The sequence below is a fragment of the Panicum virgatum genome, chromosome 5K (genome assembly GCF_016808335.1).
Source record: "Panicum virgatum strain AP13 chromosome 5K, P.virgatum_v5, whole genome shotgun sequence".
Lineage (NCBI taxonomy): Eukaryota > Viridiplantae > Streptophyta > Magnoliopsida > Poales > Poaceae > Panicum > Panicum virgatum.
In genome coordinates this window covers 53,911,154-53,931,865 of record NC_053140.1, presented here as the reverse complement: position 1 = coordinate 53,931,865, position 20,712 = coordinate 53,911,154, and the positions used below count along the sequence as shown (strand labels likewise).

At 49.3% G+C, this 20,712-nt stretch overlaps 3 protein-coding genes across 4 annotated transcripts; 1 reads left to right on the top strand and 2 right to left on the bottom strand.

The window, feature by feature from the left end:
- Positions 1–6,663: 6,663 nt before the first annotated feature.
- LOC120708584 (caffeoylshikimate esterase-like) lies at positions 6,664–10,517 on the bottom strand. Of its 2 annotated transcripts, XM_039993932.1 has the most exons (9): positions 10,151–10,517; positions 10,033–10,065; positions 9,828–9,921; positions 9,695–9,727; positions 9,458–9,604; positions 9,238–9,368; positions 8,890–9,027; positions 8,643–8,741; positions 6,664–7,282 (listed from the first exon to the last, which is right to left on the bottom strand). In XM_039993932.1, exons 1-9 carry the CDS (start codon positions 10,151–10,153, stop codon positions 7,031–7,033), a joined length of 930 nt encoding a protein of 309 aa, XP_039849866.1. In that variant the 5' UTR covers positions 10,154–10,517; the 3' UTR covers positions 6,664–7,030. The 2 variants fall into 2 exon arrangements, with proteins under 2 accessions (XP_039849866.1, XP_039849865.1); XM_039993931.1 differs by lacking the exon at positions 10,151–10,517 and having other exon boundaries at positions 10,033–10,071.
- Positions 10,518–16,523: 6,006 nt separating this feature from the next.
- Positions 16,524–18,687, bottom strand: LOC120708585 (caffeoylshikimate esterase-like). Its single transcript, XM_039993933.1, has 9 exons — positions 18,554–18,687; positions 18,427–18,459; positions 18,010–18,103; positions 17,889–17,921; positions 17,601–17,747; positions 17,401–17,531; positions 17,123–17,260; positions 16,926–17,024; positions 16,524–16,846 (listed from the first exon to the last, which is right to left on the bottom strand). Exons 1-9 carry the CDS (start codon positions 18,554–18,556, stop codon positions 16,595–16,597), a joined length of 930 nt encoding a protein of 309 aa, XP_039849867.1. The 5' UTR covers positions 18,557–18,687; the 3' UTR covers positions 16,524–16,594.
- Positions 18,688–19,197: 510 nt separating this feature from the next.
- On the top strand, positions 19,198–20,188 carry LOC120710249 (F-box/FBD/LRR-repeat protein At1g13570-like). Its single transcript, XM_039995894.1, has 2 exons — positions 19,198–20,118; positions 20,171–20,188. The coding sequence occupies exons 1-2, from the start codon at positions 19,198–19,200 to the stop codon at positions 20,186–20,188; spliced, it is 939 nt and encodes a 312-aa protein (XP_039851828.1).
- Positions 20,189–20,712: the final 524 nt, after the last annotated feature.

Sequence of the window (20,712 nt, the reverse complement as noted above, 5' to 3'; positions counted from 1 at the left end):
GCGACGCATGATGCGTACTGCTTCTGCGTTGTCTTTTTTGATTCCCGGTGGGAGTACTTTGTCCTTGATGTAGTCGATAAACGTAGTGCGCCAATCAGCTTCGATCATCATTACCTCTCGACTGGTTTCTTGGGGAACCGAGTCAACTTCCATTTGGGTGGAAATATTGATCGAGGGGTGATGAAGCTTATGGACGAAGATTCCTGGAGGGACTTCCGCTCGGTCAGAGCCAAGTTTTGAGAGGACGTATGCGGCCACATTGTTGTCGAGGACAACGTGGTGGATTTCTAGTCCTATAAACTTGTTTTCAAGTTTCCCGATCTCTGCAACGTAGGCGTTCATGGTCTCTTTGTTGATGTCACATTCCTTGTTTACTTGTTCGACCACAAGGAGGGAGTCTCCGTAAACGAGTAGCCGCTTTATGCCAAGTGAGATGGCTAGTCGGAGGCCGTGTAGGAGGGGTTCGTATTCTGCTTCGTTGTTAGATACTTCGAAGAGGATTTGGAAAACATACTTGAGTTGCTCATCTTTTGAAGAGATGAAAAGTACGCCTGCTCCTCCTCCACCCAATTTCAGTGAGCCGTCGAAGTACATGGTCCAGTGATCTGATATGGATGGTGGGGTAGGTAATTGGTTTTCACTCCATTCAGCTAGGAAGTCGACTAGAGCTTGGGACTTGATTGCTGTTCTTGGCGTGAATTTCAGCTCGAGTGCCCCTAGTTCGACTTCCCACTTTGAGATGCGACCAGTCGCTTCTCGGTTGTGTAAGATTTCTCCCAGTGGGAAGTCCGTGATGACCGATATCTTGTACTCGTCGAAGTAATGTCGCAGCTTCCTTGAGGTGATCAGTATCGCGTAGAGTAGTTTCTGAATTGGTGGGTATCACACCTTTGATTCAGAGAGTACTTCACTTATGAAGTAGACTGGTCTTTGGACGCCATAGGCGTGACCTTCTTCTTTGCGTTCTACCACAATTGTCGTGCTGACGACGTGTGTGGTGGCTGCAATATAGAGGAACAGTTCCTCTCCTGGCAATGCAGCCGTGAGGGTGGGAGGAGACTGGAGGTGCTGCTCGAGATCTTCGAGAGCATCGGCTGCTTCTTGAGACCATTTGAATTTGTCTTGTTTCTTGAGCAGCTTAAAAAAAGGAAGGCATCTCTCTCCGAGTCTTGATAAGAATCTGTTTAGAGCAGCCATGCATCCTGTGAGCTTTTGAACGTCTTTGATGGACGCTGGAGCTTCCATGTTCAAGATGGCATTAATTTTCTCCGAGTTTTCTTCGATTCCTCGGTGGCTGACAATGAAGCCGAGTAGTTTTCCGGATGGTACACCGAAAACGCACTTGGTCGGGTCCAATTTCCACCTGAAGCTTCGCAAAATGTTGAAGGTTTCTTCAAGGTTGGGGATAAAAGAGTCGAATTCTTTTGTTTTCACGACCACGTCATCGACGTAGGCTTCCATGTTGCGATGAAGCTGTTTGGTGAAGCATAACTGTATGGCGCGCTGAGAAGTCGCTCCAGCATTCTTCAGTCCAAAGGACATGGTCTTGTAAGCGTATGCGCCAAACGGAGTGATGAATGCTGTTTTGATCTGGTCTTCTTCCTTGAGAGCTATTTGATGATAGCCCGAGTAACAGTCCAGGAGTGGTAAACTTCTTTGATGAATCCGGCCGCGAGCAGCTTGGTGAGTTCTTTCTTGATGGCTTCTCTTTTCTCTGCTGAGAATCTTCGTAGCCTTTGCTTCTTTGGAGTAGCGGTAGGGTTGACATTCAGGGAGTGCTCGATCAACTCCTTTGGGACACCGGGCATGTCGGCTGGTTTCCATGCAAATACGTCGCGGTTGGCCCTAAGAAAGTTGACGAGCGTGCTTTCCTATTTGTCAGAAAGCCATGTCCCGATCAAGGCTGTCTTCGACGGGTCGTCTTCTTGTAGTTGAATTGACTTGACCCCGACGTTGTCGGGTGGCTTTAGGGCAGAGCGGTTTGTCTTCTTTGTTGGGATCTCTGATCCAGACGCCGAGTACTGCTGGGCTGCTGCCAGTACTTCTCCTGTAGTATCCGAGAGTCGATTTGTGGAGGCATAAGTTATAGCTTCCTTTTCACATTCAAAGGATCTTTAAAGGTCTCTGCGAAGGTGAGGACTCCTGGTTTTCCCGGCATCTTCAGCAGAAGGTAGACGTAGTGGGGAAAAGCCATGAATTTGGCCAATGCTGGCCGTCCGAGTATGTTATGATATGAAGACTCGAAGTCTGCTACCTCGAACTTGATGAGTTCCGTTCGGTAGTTATCTGGTGTGCCGAAGGTGACTGGGAGCACCATGGTTCCAACTGGGAAAGAAGCGTTCCCTGGGACGATGCCGTAGAAGGGTGCTTTGCTTGGTTTCAGTTTGTCGAATATATCGAGTCCCATCTTAGTGATTGTACTCATGAAGATGAGGTTTAGTCCACTGCCTCCGTCGATTAGTACCCGAGTAAGAATGGACCCGGCTACCACTGGGTCCAGGACGAGTGAAAATTTTCCAGGTTCGGAAAAGCTGGTCCATTGATCCTCCCTTGAGAAGGTTATGGGTGTTTCACTGTGCCTTAGTGGTTTCTGGACTGCTGGTTCCATCTTCAGTATTTCACGCCAGATCAGTTTCTAGTTTCTCCTGTTGAAAGAAGAGTCTCATCCATAGATCATGTTGACCCTGTTGGCGGGTTGCTGGAATCCCATGGTTCCATCTTTGTCGCCATTTTCATCGTCTTGTTTATCTTTCTTCCTTCTGTCTTCTTCTAATTGACATTGTTGGAGAGACTTGCGAAGGCTGACACATTCGAGAATTGTGTGCTTTCCTTTAGGATGTAAAGGGCAAGGTCTATCGAGTAGTTTCTGGAAATCGTCTTGCAGGTTTCCTTTCTTGCCTTTCTGTCCCCGTTCCATTATAGCTATTGTATCCTTCGGCTTTTGCTTCTTGTCGAAGTGGCACTGCCCCTTATCTGTCCGCGAGTCTCCGTTGCGTTTCTGATTGTTATCCTCGCGGCGGGGGAAGCGATCGCGTTCTTGTTCTTCTTGGTCGGCCCATGCAAGCATCATGTCTCACAATGCTACAACTGAACGGGATATGTTTCTCTCGAAGTCTCGGTATAGCTATTGCGCAGCGAGGCCATTGTGGAAACAGTCGATCACAACGTCGTCTGCTATGTTGGCAATGGTGGCTCGAGTATCGAAAAATCTCTTTATTTATGTCCTCAGGGCTTCACCTCGCTCCTATTTGCACAGTCGTAAGTCATGGCGAGTGGCCGGGCGATGAATTGAGCCTTGGAAGTTGTCGATGAAGATCTTTTTCAAGTCCTCCCACGAGTGGATCGAGTTGTGTCTTAAGCTTTTGAGCTATGTCAGGGGGGCGGATTCTAGAGCCATAGGGAAGTATATGACTTTAGTAGAATTTGTGCCTCCTGCTACTTCGATAGCAGTCGAGTATATTCGTAGCCATTGTTTGGGATCCTGCTTGCCGTCGTATTTTTTTAGATTTTGCATGTTTACCGGGTTGAAACCAATAGGGTACTCGGCGTAATTTATGTTCTGGCTGAAGGCTGGGAATCGATCAGTTTCATCCGCAGGTCGTCCATGTCGTTTGGCGTTAATGATGTCCCGAGCGTCATTAGGGTATCGGTCATGGCTTCTCGAAGGACCGGCGTGACAGCTCTCATCCTGGTACCTAGGCTGGGGTTGGCCACGCGGGTGGTTGCCTTGGTTTGCTTCTTGATGTCCCTTCTATTTAGCAGGGGTCCGGCTGTTGTGGGAAACCGATGGAGCCGGATTTTGTCTCCCAATCTGACGCAAGGCATCTCTGGTCAAGCGTTGAATTTCGCGAATTTGAGGAGTGTCTGGCAAGGCTTGCATCAATATAGCTGCCTCAGCCAGGTTGATTAGAGAACTGTCAAAAACATTGTCGGCTGCTTCGTTCATGTCTTGCTGCAGGTTTTGCGGTCCGTGCGAAGCCGGAGCGCGCTGAGCTCGAGTAGTTGCGTTTTTTCTGCGAGTGGCACGGCGGCGGTTGCATTGTCACCGGCTTTCCTTGTCTTATTGGGACTCATCTTGTGGAGCGTTGACTGACAGCTCATCTTCTGAAATTTGATCTAGACTCTCATTGGCGTACCGATCAGCCTGAGAGCCAAGTGCACTTTCATCTCCATGAAGTGAAACGTACACTTGTATGTCTGGGGTCGAGTGAGTCGTGCTGTAATCGACCAGAGCAGTGTCGCCGACTTCCTCTCCTCTAACTGGAGAAAGAGGTCTGCCTGGCTGATAGGGCAAATCCCGTAGGCAAGCTACCATCCGTGCATTGTTGACGTCATCGGTGGATTCAGAGTTCTTCCAGAAGACGACTCGGCTTTGAGGTATAGCCATGATGGTCAGACTCTGGCAATCGAGAGAATCCGAATCGAGATCGAAGTCATCATCTGAATCTGGGTAGGAGTCGAACAGGGGAGGAATCCGAGTCCCAGTCCGGTCCCATTGGCGGGAAAGTGCTGAATACGACATGGCCGAATTCTTCAGTCCGAAGGGGAATCGAGTTGGTGTTGAGTCCGAAAAGGACAAGTTCTCGATTCCCTTAGCAATTCGGCGGAGAAGGATTTCGGCGGAAGTGATCTCGCCGAGTTGTTCTCGTCGGGGCGTCTCTGTGCTCGCGGGGTTCACCAGATGGCTCGAAAACCCCCCTGATCCATTGGCGATGCAGACCCACGAGCCGAACACGAAGGTGGTTCCGGCATCGATCGCCGGGAAGCTGAATTCGAAGGAAACCATCGAATTCTTCAGTTGATCTTTGGCGAGAGGCTCCACGGTGGGCGTCAGCTATCGGTGTTTTACCGTTGGGTTCTCCTAGGGGTATCCCGAGGAGAGTGGTTATGAGTAGGGACTTGCCGAGATCAAAACGCGATGGTACGGTGCAAGGAACACAAGGATTTAGACAGGTTCGGGCTGTCAGAGCGTAATACCCTACGTCCTGTGTGGTGGTTTGTATTCCCTCTGGTATTGTTCGACGTCTTGGAGGGGTTCCTGTTCGCCCTTATATAGTCCGGGAGAACATGGTTACATGGAAAGTCCTAGCCGAGTACGTTTAGAGTCCTACTCCGAGTGGGTCGAGTAGTTTCCTTGTACTTAGGCTAGTCCTATCGCTGTATGAGTAGTTACAGTAGAGGTAGGATGTATCCATGCGGTACTCCCTACTCTAAAAAATTATGTGCCCGTGAGCAGTCCTATCACCCCGGGTCTGACATCCCCTCCACTCCCATCCATGGTGGCAGCAGCATCCAGCCTAGACGCCAACGCTCCAACAATGCTGTAGCTTCAAGCGATGACAGTGGCGTCGTGCCGACGTTCGTGGAGCACTGGAGTTGAACTCCGCACCACGAATCGGTATCTGCACTGGAGTTGAACTCCGCACCACGAATCGGTATCTGACACCGCAAATCAAGCTTCGCTAGCCGCGCATCAACCTCCGGCATTGCGAATTGAGCTCCACTGGTGACCGGTCGTGAATGGACCTCTGACTGAAATTGTGGAGCTGTCGTCTACCGCGTGCTGAGCGACATCTCGGAGACCTATGGTGTTCCTTATTTTCTTTGGCAACGTAAACTGATATGTAAAATGTAAACCACTAACTATCCGGCCATTTGAGGGCCACTGGAATAAAAATAGAAAACCAGGTGGGGATCCTCTCCCCCTCCGTTGACCCGTCAAAAAAAATCGAGATCCACCAGCTGTTGCTCATCCACCGGTAGCATGGAACAGCAGGACGGGCACGTGGATAGGGACGAGCAGCCACCAGGCATGTGGTTGAGGATGAGCAGCCACTGAGCGTGTGGGGGACGATCGAGCTTCCGTGGTGAGGACAAGCAACCTCCCGGCGTGTGGGGACGAGTGGCGAAGCTGACCACTGCCAACGGCAAGCTAGGGGCGACAACGGGGCAAGAGGCGATGGCAGAGCGTGAGAGGAGAAGATACTGAGCCCCTTGGCTCGGGATCTTTGCCGAGCGAGATAGCGGGGATGGCTAGCGAGATAGCGAGGGCGAATCTTTGCAAAGTTTGTTGGATCCAGTTTTTTTAGATATTTCTCTTTTTCGAGCTAGCCAAGCTAGGATAGCTAGGTTCTTATAGATTATCTTGTTCTTAGATGCTCAGGGCCGGCCCCGAGGGGGTGCGGACGGTGCGACCGCACCGGGCCTCCAAAAATCGGGGGCCTCAAAAAATTTCTATGTTATGAAGCATGTAACATCTTTACTTATAAGCCAGCTCAATTAGGTATTGAAAGAGACTCGGATCATCTAAGTATTTGGCATGGGCTTTGGAACATTAACCCAGCACTAATTTTGAGAGCTAATATTTAGTCTTAAATTGGTAAGCTAAGCATTAGCCCAAGATAGGTTGTTTGGATCCATGGGCTAATGCCCACCCTCTCTCTCATTTCCATATCTAGGTGTGTGTATACTCACATTTTTTGTGGGGTTCATACTAAATTAGCCCCATTATCACTTCTTGAAGGGGCTAAGAATTTTGAGAGAGATAATCCACTTTAACTTAAAATTATCCCTCATACATCCAAACAGGTGGGGTAATTTAGAGCTAAAAGGTGACGAATAACTATTATCTCTATGTATCCAAACAGACCCATGACCCCCTCATAAATTTTGTAACCTATATTGTTGGGCGTGACATCTCTGTCCAGTTGGAGGAATAAAGTCGCGCCCTGATTTGATAGAGGAAAATCAATGGACAACTTCTGCAACATCTGCCCAACTACACGCTTCAGTGCCTCCTTGACATTCTCGCGAGACGCCGCCGCTGTCTACAAATCGCCGATTTGCTACCTATTTATCATGCCGATTACCAATTTGATTTTTTATATTTTTATAGTTAATGGGGCCTCCATTATTTTTTTCGTACTGGTCACCAAAAAGTCAGGGCCGGCCGATGCTCGTATGTTTTTTTCAATACATGCGTGTACTCCGGAATTAAATGAGTAATTTGTCCACAACCTCCTCTTCTACATTATAGTAGCTCATGGCGCTTCGCCAGGGAGTCGGGGACGGTGCCGCCGGCTCTATGCTCGAGCCACGAGATCACGTCGGCGAACACGCGCTCGACGTCCTCCGGCCGTTCACCCATGAGCACGTGCCACATCCCGGGGTACAGCTTCAGGGTCTTGTCCCTGCTCGACGCCCTCTCGTGCAGCAGCTTGCTCCCATGGGGATCGGCTACGACGTCGTCGGTGCCGTGCACGACCAAGAACGGCAACGACACCTGCCAGAGGGCAACAATCACTTTGTGAGATGCTCGTATCTCGTTGGATGTTAACTGGATGGTTACAAAGTGGCAGCTATGTTGCCCGGATACACCGATACGGACACCGGTACGCGATACGGGGATACTCCGATACGCCATTTTTCCAAAAATAAGGATACGGGGATACGCCAATATATATAAAATAAAAATAAATAAAAATTTCAGGAACTAGAATGTGAGAAAATAGAAGTTCCAGGAACTATAATGCGTCGTAAACTCATATATTCATATGTTCTATAATTATTAGAAAAGGGAAGGGGCAAAGGAAAAAAGAATCAATCTTATCTTACATGTTCGTTTGTTCCACGAATGGGGTCATCTTCTTCCCCAACCTCCGGCACTCTCTCTCTCTTTCTCTGTGTAGCAGCCAACTCCGGCGGCCGTGGCTCCTCTCCCTTTCTAGCGGCCGCGCGGGCCGTCCAGAGGCGCGCTCCGGCGGCTGTGGCGGCCCGCCAGCGGCGAGCTCCAGCAGTGCAGCACCACCCTAAATAGTGATTTAACAGATGTACAGGCCTCTGTCTGGACAGGCCGCGCAGCCGCTGGAGCGGTAGGAGGCACGGATGGGTGGGCGGGCGGAGGTGACGGCAAGGGAGCAACGAGCGATGGGGAAGGAGCAGGAGGAGGCACGGGAGGGTGGCCGGGCGGCGGTGACGGCAAGGGAGCGATGAGCAGCGGGGAAGGAGCAGGAGGAGGCGTGGGCGGGTGGCAGAGCGGCGGTGACAGCAAGGGAGCCGTGCGAGGCTGTTGCGGGCCTGCAGCTGCGCAAGTGGGGATGAGAGGGTGGCACAGTTGAACAGAGGACCTTTATACGAAGCGATTGAGTGGTGTTGTTAGGGTTTGAAGGCATCGGACAGGTATCCACAGGTATCCCACGAGTATCCAATTTATTTTTATTATTTGAAAATACCTAAATAGTCCGATACTTACGGGATACGTATCCGGGAGTATCCGTGGAGTATGGGTATCCGATACGGTATCCGATACCGGTACGTGAGTTTTGCGAAGTATCCACGTATCATAGAGTGGCAGCAATAGCATGGTCAACGGAGGAGTCCAGGTATTTCCAACGCCGCATGCGGTGGTGTCAGGCTCCGTTTAGTTTTCAAAAAAAATTCACATTGAATTTGGATAAATGCATTGAGCATTAAATGCAGTTAAAAAAATAAATAATTACACAGTTTAACTAATTAGTACGAGATAAATCTTTTAAATCTAATTAGTCTATAATTGAACATTATTTGTCAAGTAACAACGAAATGTGCTACAGTACCAAAACTAATAATTTTTCACCAACTAAATAGGAGGCGAAGCATCTCACCTCGTGCAGGTTCTTCTCGATGTCGAGGCTGACCGTGAGGAGTTCACGGCCAGTCTGCAGCGCGAGATTCCCCTTGTACATGTACGGGTTGGAACGGATCTGTGCAAGAATTCAGACACGTAGCAGCACTGAATACGTCTGCGACAGACAACCAACAATAGTATGCTTGCAACGAGCTTTTCTGATTCTGTTCATTTTCTTAATTTCTTCTTCCTAGTGTATGACAAAAGGTGTTCTTCATTGTTACCTCTTTCTTGAGCTGGGGATCTTTGCAGACTTTGTCAATCATGTCCGTGGCAGGGATGACCCTCCAGCTAGGCGCAATGGTGCTGATCATCTTCAGTGCGCTGACGACGATCGGGTGGGGACGCATGCCGTCAAAGATCTGATATCATGTGTGACAATGAAGTGTAGTCGATCGAGAACAGAAATAAACAGCAAGACAAACGGTCTGTAGTCGATCGAGGAATGAAAAATCTTGGTACAAGGCTTGAGACCATTTGTCTCTTGTCTTGACAAGAAGAAATTAAATGGTAGCATGAGGTGCAGAGAGATGCGTGTTATTTCTGTTGTAGAATTCCATCGAGATAAGGACCTTGCACATAGGGGCAAGCAACACGGCACCGTCCCAGTAGAGAGGATCCTTCCTATGGAGCTGAAGCACCACGGTTCCTCCCATGGAGAAGCCGTAGAGGAACCTCTTCTTTGACTTGTTCTCCCGCTTCTCTGAAAATGCAAAATCGCTATGCAAGTTAACAAACAATGAGGTACAATGCTAGATACATAACAACTGGGATTTACAGCTTCATCCTCACCGCAGACACTCTTGAAATGGTCAGAACAGTCCTTGACGACAGCGCTGAAGTTCGATATGTAGCCTTTCGATCCTGAAGATTTACCATGGCCCTCATGGTCGATTCCGTAGACAGCAAATCCAGAGTGTACTAATCGAGCAGCGGTGTCTGTATTTTAAGTAAGTTTCAGATTATCATGTCACTAGTTGATGGTTTTCTCTGATGAACAGAATAAATTATGATACTTAAAGATTGTACCTCCCATAGATATGCTACACTCAGCTCCGTATCCTAGCAAATTTGAGCCAACAAAAGAAGTTGGTTTTTTAGTTTTCAATCAAGGCACAAGCAAGAGACTAAGTGAAGAATTGTAAGGAGAAGACGTTGGTACCGTGGCAGATAAAGATCAGAGCTCTGGGCTCCAATGCCTTCGGCGTCCACCTGCAGGTGAAGAGCCTGTTTCCTCGTGAATTCACTACGAAGTCCTGTACAAAGCGTGCAGCAGTGTATAAGCAAAGACACTGATGGAATCAGAAGAAGAAAAAAAAAATCAAGGTAACAAATGAACTGGCCAACAGAATTATGGTACAGCTAACCTCTTCGTACTTGATATTATCACCATATTGAGCCTGCATAAAAACATAAAACCGATTACTAAGAGTCACACAAGGCAAAGAAACCTAAAGAAACAAGGCAGATTGTTTCTGAATATACCATTGGATTTTTTTTTTTGAACGCCGTATGACTACGTCCAAGCGATCACTGACCATAAGAGCACAAGAGGTGTTGCACCATATATATAGTGGGCCTGCCTGAAGACAATTCGTTAGCAACACATTGAAACGAGGAATGTTCTTCAAATGTCAGAGAAAAATCAGTCTTCGGCACTAAGGAAACATATAATTTTCTCATGCTGCCTTTGCAGGAAAAGTCTTCAAGCGAAAACCAATCAAACTGAGATGGGTGAAAGTGATAGAGGGAGCTTCCCATTCAGTGGAAGATAAATTTGACATGTGCACTGGGAAATGATAGACAGGAACAGGTTACAGGTGTCGCATGTTTCTGATCTTGAACATCGTCAAGTGTGAATTAGAAAAAGGTGAATTCAGATGTGATTCAAACAAGTATATTGGATAGAGGAAAACATCTCTCAGATTTTTGAGATGGCCAGAAGTTGCTGGTCTGGATAGTCCGAAGTACCAGAAAACAGTGGGTGGAGCCCGGGTGCTCGCCGGACCAGATGCGGGAGATGCCGGCCAGCCTCACTTAGAGAGGATCTGTGTGCGGGCGCCGTATTTGGTGGGGAGGACTGTAACGCCCCGATATTTGCCGGGTCACCAAGGCCAATTTGGCCACGGCACCGCCGAACGACGCGCGCGTTCCGCGTGTCCCGCGTTGCCGCTGTGCCGCCCCTTCCTTCTGCTGCTGCTCGCCCACTGCCCTCTCCTTCCTCTTTCTTCTTCCTCGAGCAGAGCCATGGTTGCCGCCCGACCCTCACGCCGAGCCGCTGTCTGAGCTCGCCCCGACCTCCACCAACCCTCCAGGAGCACTCCCCACCTCCTATGGCACCTCCCCGAATTGCCAGACCGCCGCTCCGGCCACCAGCTTACCGGAACAGAACCCGCCGCCGCCGCCCAGACCACCCGCACGTCGAGCTCCCTTCCCCGGTTCTCCTCCGCCCAAACCGACCCTCGGAATGGGTCGCTCTCGACTTGCTGATGCTCACCGGCCTACCCACCGCCGCCCTCCCTCGCCGGAGCACCGCTGCACGCCGCGCCGAGCGCCGCCTCTCACTGCTCCCGCCGTCGGCGCCTCTCCGATCACCTCCGACCCCGAACGAGCGCACCACCAGGTAGCTCTAGCCTCCCTCATGCTCCTCCATTCCTCCATCGCCGCCGGCAAGCCACCCCGTCGCCGGAATCGGCGTTTTCCCAAGCGCCCCTGCTCTGTTTCGCGACCAAGGACTTTGGGCTGAAATTCAAACAAGTGCAGGGGGTTTTCTGCAATGTCATAGACTCATAGGAATAGTGTTTCAGGGACCAAATCGCTTGAAACTTTGAAAATCCATAGAAAATAGTAGAAAAATCGTAAAATAGCAATTTAAGATGTTTTGGAATCCTTGTGAGTAGATCTATTCATTGGAATCATAATATGATGGGTGTTAGTTGAAAATATTTGCTGTAAAAATAGATTTATGCTCGTTAAGGTTTTAATGCTAGTGTTGCTTGTCTTTTTCATAACTGCAGTTATAGTGCTCTAAATGATATGAAATTTTTATGGTAGGCTATTCTTGTGATGTGTGCGCTGTGGAAAAAATTTAAAGTTCGTTGAGGGAAGTATGACCGAGTTTTTTATTTAACTTGTTGAATGCTAAGTAAATAGTTTATAAATAATAGAAATGTGTAAAAATGGAAAAATGTGAGGCCACTGCCCTTGTATGATGTTATTTTGGTCTAAAAAAATATAATATGGACATGTGTTTAGAGAAAATATGAAGTTTTACATTTAACTTGCTCTCACACGATTAAGTGCAATAAAGATTTGTCTGTTTTATAATCAATAAAATATAAAACCTGAGCATGTGAAATTTATGCGGTAGACTATTAGGAGTATTGGTGATCTACTGTGATTTTGGTAGAATTTATTGTGCACTTTACATGTATGATCATATATATATATGCCTATATGTTTTATTATCTAAATAAATTAAGAAAGACTTTAGATAAATTAATTTGGGGTTGGATGCTATGTTTTCTGGTGATCATAAGTCATGTATGACATGTTAGATGTTGCTCATGCAACTCTTGTTTAAACTTGATATTATTTGCATATTAGCTAAAGCTAGCTCATGACCTTCATGCTTATGGATGCTCAGTCGTGACCTTGTATCTGGCTTGCTTGTTCTTTTTGATGCATTGTCTATTGTACCTCTGTGTATTCATACATATGCATTATTGCACCTCATTTAGGTAGATAGATGAACCACATGAAGGACGTGATATTGGAACCGAACACGAAGACGATGTTTGGTGGACATATCCAGAAGAGGCAAAGAACCAGGAGTACATGCTTGGACCGGAATGCTCGCCAAGCGAGTATCATCTAACTAATACTGACTTAGTGTTAATCCCAGGCAAGCTCCGGAGCATAATCTATTATTTTAACTCATGAAATGTTATATATGTATTTACTTGCTTATGCATTAAGTTTTTAGGCGTTGGATGAAACCCTAGTTGCATGATTCCTAGGTTCCATTGGTCGGAATACTAGTATGTATATGGCGTTATCCTTGCCATGCTAAAATTAGGATTCGGTAGAAGTCGAGTAATGTCCTGTTACTCGCGAGATATATGATGCCTTTATGATTTGATTATGGAATATTGGAATATGGAGGAAAGGAAAAGAATTGGAGACCGGACGGGAACTGTCTAGCTCCGTCTGTGTCGGTTAAGGACCGTACCGTTGTCGGCCCTGCTGATCATGTTTGAATTGTACTAACTGCATGCCGGAAGTAGGAGGTAGTCGAAACCGGTAAGCCTAGTACTGCCTCATTTCGAAAGTACAGAACTTCATCACCACCCCTTAGGGGCGAGTCGGGTAGTCGCGGAGAATTGGGATGCATATGTTTACTTTTGGTGGTCTCTCGTTGAGCCCGGCTGACTATATGTAGGTGGAGCGGTTCTGTAGTTCGAGGCGGTGAGGGGAATGGTTGGTTCGTATTGTCCGACGGGGCAAATACGTGCCGTGTTGGTTAGGTCCACCTTGCAAGGTTAAATCGAATCGATTCGCCGTCAGTCGCTCTCGGACATGAGCACCTTGATCTCCGAGTCACATCGTAGTAAGGAAATGAAACGAAATGATATGATACATGTTGATGTTAGTTAATCAATTATGTTTTCACATTGATTGTATTAGATCTGTAAATCATAGTTGTGTAGCAACTTTATAACTATAATTTGGAGCTAAAATTTTGAAATTAAGGATCTACTCTTAGATGCTTTTCTGCATATAAATCCACCAGCCAGAAAACTTTGCATGTCTAGATATGTGGGCTAAGTATACCCAAAAGTCGGGTAAGTCTTGCTGAGTATTAGTATACTCAGGGTTTGTTGTTTACCCTGTTTCAGGTATAGAAGCTAACTAGGATTCGCATCAGTGGGCTCGATGTGACGTCCTCACGTGTTTATAGTTATCGTTTTGTTTTATTGGTTCTCAATCAAATTTCCTTCCCTCAGGTCATATTCTCTTCCGCTGCTGTCATTTATTTTATGTAAATTCTAAATTTAAAGTTGTTTTGTAAATATTTATGTTATTATCTATTTTGTGAAATTATATTATGCTGGTACTGTCTGTGCTCGCCGTCGCGCGAGACCTCTGGTGTGTTTCGATCGGCCTGTGGGTTGGAAACAGCCTGTCAGGTTACACTTAATTAAGCTAATGCGCCTGATGCGTTCAAATGATGGTCATTATGCTTAATTAAGCCGTTTAACTTGTTGGTTCTGTCACAAGGACGATACACATGATGCTGCAGATGAACGGCTCATATGATTCATCCGGTCCGCACACAGAACAGCTAATATGTTCTTGTTCGCCTCCACAAAGCGCTTCTTCCTCAAGGTACTTGTGCTTTAGCCAGACTTCCCTCGTGGATGAATCTGCTGAGTGTTTATATCCGGTGACCCTTCACCTGCAAACAGAACAGATTTCCTCACGCTGCTCAGGATTTATGGTTGCTAGCAAGCGGAGTTTGGTCATTTGTGGTTGTGGATGTGCATCATGAAGGCCAAAAAATTTTCGAACAAATTCGGGGGATCCCCACCTACTATTTCATTGATCGAAAGAGCTCCGAGACGGAGCCATTACAATGACACTTACAAAGATTACCTCGGCCACAAATTCTAATATAGCTCAAGAGTACATCAAATGTATTCTACCAATTATTCATGGATCCAGCGCCGAACAGCTTGCTTGCCAGGTTCACCACAGCCAAAGTGCCGCCACAACACCCCTCGTAGCTACGCCGCTCTGTGGTCACCCTCTAACGATTTGGGAGGGTTTACCGACCGAATGGGGGCTAAGGGTAAGCGGGGCATCTTGACCAAAATGTCACCGGAAACGACGACCTCCCTTCGAGCTGACGGTACTACCAAATGAGGCACATTCAGACGCCACATACCGCCATCCAACGCCCTTCGAGGGGAGAAAGCCCCAAAGGAGGGAAGGCCGGCAGAGGTGACGACCGGCATTTGATTTTGATATCCCGTCAACAAGGAGAGCACCGACGAAGTAGAGGCGCCAGCAGCTGGTACTTGTGGAGCAACAACAGAATCCAAAGGAACACCAACAGGCTTGTAAAAAGATTGCAAACACGAAGGGTGGAGTGGTGGTCTTCCGAGGGAGCCACTGCCGAGATACTTACTTGCCAGGTTCACCATAGCCAAAATGCCACCACCACACCCGTCGCGGCTACGCCGTCCTGTGGCCACCCTCCAACGAACTGGGAGGGCTTGCCAACAGAATGGGGGCTAAGTGTGGGGAGGAGCAGCCTGACCAAGACGTCACAGGAAACGACGACCTCCCTTCCAGCTGATGGAAATACCAATGGGGGCTCATCCGAACGCCGCATACCGCCATCCAACGCCCTTCGGGGGGAGGAAGCCCCAAAGGAGGGAGGGCCGGTAATGGCGACGCCCAGCATTTGATATGGTATCTCCAACAACAAGGAGAGCGTCGACGAAGTAGAGGCACCAACATCGGACACTTGTGGAAGACGGCGGTGGAGCAACGGTCGTCACCAGTGGCAATGGCGCAAGGAAGAGGAGGCCCTTTGATGACGCCTTCAAGAAGGAAGACGGCGTCCCGAGGACGTCGTCGTCGTCGGCCCGCACAGGTGGAAAATGGCTTTCGCCTAGACCTCAATCTTCAATCCTCGGAGGATGCCGGTACTTGCCAATGGGGGGCTCGGAGTGCAGGGAGACGACCGGAGCGGAGGTGGTGTGGAGGATGTGCTGCGCCCCCGGGTGGAGCCATCAGCTCGCCCCCGCGGGGAAGAGGGGAGGCACCGGCGCGGGAGGCTGGGGCAGAGGCGGCGCCAGGCGAGCTGCACGGCTGGGATGGCCGAGACACCTAGGCTGTCGGCGTCGGTGGAAGCAGAGTAGTCCACAAGGGCCACGGGCCCCAGGCCACCGACATCAGCCAAGCCGCGGGCACGACGTGGAGGGCGGCACTCGGACGGAGGCCGCGGCCACCGGGCCAACGGAGGAAAGGGGGCCCGCTAGCGAGCGCAACCCGCCGGCGGTAGGCGACGCCGGAGAAGGAGGCGGGGGGGGGGGGGTGGGACGGGGGAGGGCGCGGAGGCGAGCCCACGAGACCCGCATGGATCCGCACCCCAACCCATGGCGCCGTCCTTCCTGGTACCGCAGCTGCCACCGCCACAACCCATGGGAGGCCCCGACAGCGATGATACGGCCACGCCACCGCGCAGCATATCCGGGGTGCGGAGCACCGGATCCGGCCCCCAGAGGCCCGGATCCGACGCCCAAGCTCGCATGTGGCGCCGCACCAGCAGTGCGCGCGCTCGACAGCCGCGCCCGCCCGTAGTGGGCCCGACGGTACGCCATCCGCGCGCAGCCGCAGCTGCAGCCCGCCGCCGCGCGGCGTAGTCGCGCCCCTCCAGCGACGGTGAGGGTGGGAGGAGGGACGGGGGGTGTGGCGGCGGCTAGGGTTTGCGGCACATGCGGCCGCGAGGAGGGGCGAGGGTTGTTGCGAGGGCGAGGGAAAGGGGCCCCCGCCGCCATCCTAGCAGCGGCGCGGACTTCCGGCCGGCTACTCCGGCGGCGGCGAGGGGCAGGGGAGGCCGGAGAGGCCGGAGACGGCGGCAGAGGGCACGGCCCGCCCGAGTCGCCCCTCTGGACGACACGGGGGGTGGGGGGGGAGCAACCTGCTCCCGACCATCATGAATGCCAAAATTGTCGTAGTAAATGCCTACAGACTTGCCTTAACAGAAAAGTATTGCAAAGATATGTTCTTGTTTTCCTTGGGTTATTAATTCGATTTCTGTGTAGTTGAATTGATAGAGATCCAATAATACTGAACTGCACACCATCCTTGAACGTTGCATTATTTGTTACAAAGTGATAAGTGAACCCCACGCATCTCTTAGACACTAGATGCGCTACTCTTTTCTGAAACACTACCTGCACAATTTGCCCTTTCCTCTAGCCAAGTGATTATGTCAGAGTACACGCGCTCAACATCGTTAGGGAATTCAGCTGTTAGCGCATGCCACATCCCAGGGTAGAGCTTGAAGGTTTCATCCCTGTTTGATGCTTTCTCGAACAGCAGCTTGCTGACGGAGGGATCCGTCACGATGTCATCTCCACCGTGCAGGACCAGGAATGGCATCGTCACCTGAATAACTGAAATCCTTTACCATGCTTTCAAACAGTAGAATAGTTCCCCAACAAGGATGAGAGCAAAAGGGAATTGCCTGATTCAAGTTCTTCTCAATGTCTAGGCTGACCATCAGGAGTTCATGACATGTTTTCAAGGGGAGCTTTCCTCTGTATATATATGGATTGGAACGAACCTGTACATAGATATCCAAAAGAAAAGGTACTAAATACGAACTCAATTGTAATTGTGTAGTCGCTGGGTAGTACGCGATTACTAGTTTAGTATCTTAACCTCTTTTCTCATCTCTGGATCTTTGCAGACTTTATCAATGATGTCAGGTGTGGGTATGATCCTCCAACTAGGCACAACAGCACAAATCATTGTCAGAGCGCTGACGACTATTGGATGAGGCTTCATGTCATCAGAGACCTGACATCATTGGATCAGGAAACAGGAACTGTGAGATTAACCACAGAAATAAAAATGTTCCGTCAGGCACATAACAAGTCCAATACCACAGGCTTGAGAGGGAAGCTGAAAGTAAGCATTTCATCTTGCTATGCCCAAACCTTGCACATAGGAGCAAGCAAGATGGCACCATCCCAGTAGTCTGGCGACTTTCTATGGAGGAGAAGCGCCACGCTTCCGCCCATAGAGATGCCGTAAAGGAACCTCTTCTTTTCCCTGTTCTCCGGCTTCTCTGAATTCAGGTACCATCATGGTTCAGAATGTGCGTCTATTCAGTGAAATAATGCCATTCAATTCATACCGCAAATACTCATGAAACTATCGGAGCAGTCTGTGACGATGTCGCTGAAATTTGGTATGTAGCACCTCCGTCCAGATGATCTGCCATGGCCCTCATGATCTATCCCATAAACGCCATATCCAGCCCGCACCAACCGAGCTGCGGCATCTGAATATTTTTTTTTGTGCAGCTTATTATTTCCTACTACTATTGTTTTGAACGAAATTATTATTTCCTACTATATTTGACCCACATCTGTTGTTCAAAAACTCCTGCCAAATCAACAAAACTAGAGGGTGACAGTGATACCTCTCATTGATATGCTGCACTCTGCTGCAATTCCTGCAGAAGAGAAATCAAGAATGGCAGTAGTGTGTCTGATTTTGTGCTGGGAACTGCTTGTACAGACCCGGGTTGAGGGTAGTAGTACCATGACAGATGAAGATCAAAGCTTTAGGCTGAAAATTCTGCGGTATCCATCTGCAAGTGAACAGCTTGTTGCCCCTGGAGTTCACGATAAATTCCTGCAGAAAGTGAAGTTCTCAGCAAATTTTTGGCCAAAAAGTCACATAGAATGTTTGGACACATGCATGGAATATCAAATATGGATAAAAACAAAAACTAACTGCACAGTCCACGTGTAAATTGCGAGACAAATCTTTTGAACTTAATTGCACCATGATTTGACAATACAGTAAACATTTGCTAATAATGGATTAATTAGGTTTAATGAATTCGTCTCGCAGGTTATAAGCGGAATCTGTAATTTGTTTTGTTATTAAGTCTACGTTTAATACTTCAAATGTGTGTCCGTATACTTCAAAAACTTTACACCAAAAGAACCAACCTCTTCATACTTAATATCCTCACTGTGATGATCCTGCAGAAATGAGAAGTCAGGATCAACAATTCAACTTGGATCATAAGATGTAAACTAATATGAACTAGTTAGGGTGGGTTGCTCCTGAACATACCATGACTAGCTGGCTGCCTTCAAAATGCCTTTACAGCTAGTGAAATTTGACATGTCGGGTGCTTGCACATCGCATATATACTGTTCCTTGAATACAGAAACCAGTAACCAGCACATCAAAATGAATCTTTAGGTCTAAGGAATCCTAAAGGTTCTCAACTCTAAATCCTTTTGCTTAACAGATAATTTAATCTGAAGCAAGCCAGTGGGAAGACACGTTTTTGTATACCAGTGTGCTGATGAAAGCTCTGGTTTGTGTTTAAAACTGCAAATGGCCAAAACAAACCTCGGCGGCTTGGAAAACCACGTGCACTCAGAATCTCTGCGAACAAACTATTGATTCACAGTTTTCTTCGTCATGATCTTGTTCCAAAACTTCCAACGGGAAGAAAATTTGATTCACTGGCACTCTGTTTGTTTGTTGTGATGTGACTAGTGACTGTTGCTGATTTATTGTGAAAGAAAAATACTACTGACTGACTGGTGGCTGCCGTCTAATGCTGATTTGGTGTGAGAGAAAAACATTGTTGGCCGGATGTAGCGAACAGAGTGTATTGGTGAAAAAAGAATGCAACGCACTCAAGATTCAGAAATGCAGATAATCATGGCCCGTCTCCTGCGTTTTCATTCAGAATCCACCGATCGATGGACCGCATCTTCTTCTCCGGGGAGCGGGAGCGGAAGCGCAAGAGGGGCGGCAGAGCCGACCTTGGCAGCGCCGGGGCTCCCTCGTATGAGGGCCCGGATCTGATCAGCCGCCTCCCGGACCAAGTCATCGGCGACATCGTCACTCTCCTAGACTCCGGCGAGGGCGCTCGTACTGCCGTCCTCTCCCGCCGTTGGCGCCACATCTGGCGCTACGCCGCCCCCCTCAACCTCGACGTCGACGATAAAAGCTTCTTCAGGTCCCTCTTTTTCGGAGACGAACGCAATCCGGTCATCTCTCAGATCATCGCTGTTCACCCGGGCCCCGCCCGACGCCTCGCACTCAGATCCGTCTACCTCCACCCCCACGTCGGCCATTTCGACGCCTGGTTGCGCGTGCCGATATTTGATTCCATCCAGGAACTTACCCTTCACTTCCCCTTCTCCCACAACCACCCTGAGTTGCCCGCTTCCGCGCTCCGCTTCGCCTTGCTACGCGTGCTCGACATCACCAAATGTACCTTTCCGGCCGCTGGCATCTGCAGCTCGCCCGTCTTCCCCTGCCTGACCCATCTCCATCTCCGCCACGTTGTCATCACCAAGGAACAACTGCACGAAACCATCTCTAATAGCCCCGGGATTGAGGCTATCAGTCTAGATACCAATTTCGGCTACCGGCGGCTATGCATCTCCCTGCCGAGGCTCAGATACCTGGCCATCTCAGACAGGTCCTTTGGAGAGAGGGAGGAACTGAGCGAAGTCATCGTCGAGGATGCTGCAAGCCTGGAGCGGCTGCTGCTGCACGAGGTGGACAGGGACAATGGTCCATCCGTGAGGATCACCGGTGCAGAAAAGCTCAAGATTTTGGGCTACCTTGGAGTTGGCTTTCCCATTGTTGAGCTTGGCAGCACAAGTTTTAAGGTATATCGAGGCATATCTTTCATTCCTGTAAGTTTCTTTAAATGCGCAAAAGCTACAGCTTAATTTCTGAATGGCATAGTTTATGTAAGAAATAGTTTCAGAGAGGAAAAATGAGGAATGTGAGTACTCTATCCTGCCTGTAATGAGTGAATTGTCAACCATGCGGTGTGATCGTGCGCTTGGTCTTTGGATTGCAGGTACACGGGCGTCGAGTGTCGACGGAGAGTTGCCGTGGAGGAGCTCGGGCCGGGCGGCAGCTATGGCGTCCACTCCTGGATCGAGGACGCAAGCGGCGACGGAATGCGGGTTTCTTAGTTTGCGCCACAAAACCTAGGAGGCGGACGGCGGTTGAAGACGCCAAGTCGTGGAGGCACGGGCGTCGGTCTCGGGACTGGCGGAGGCGACGGGCGTCGACGGCGTCTAGGGCCTCGCTGCGGGCGAGGAGGTGACGGGCGTCGGGCGGCGTCTAGGGCCGTCAGGAGGCCGAGGCGGGAACGGCGTCTAGGGCCACGGCGTGGAGGCGGGAATCTTCCCGCGCGAGGAGTTTTGCCGATTTTCTCAAAATCGACCATCTACCCGGGTTTCATGGACCTT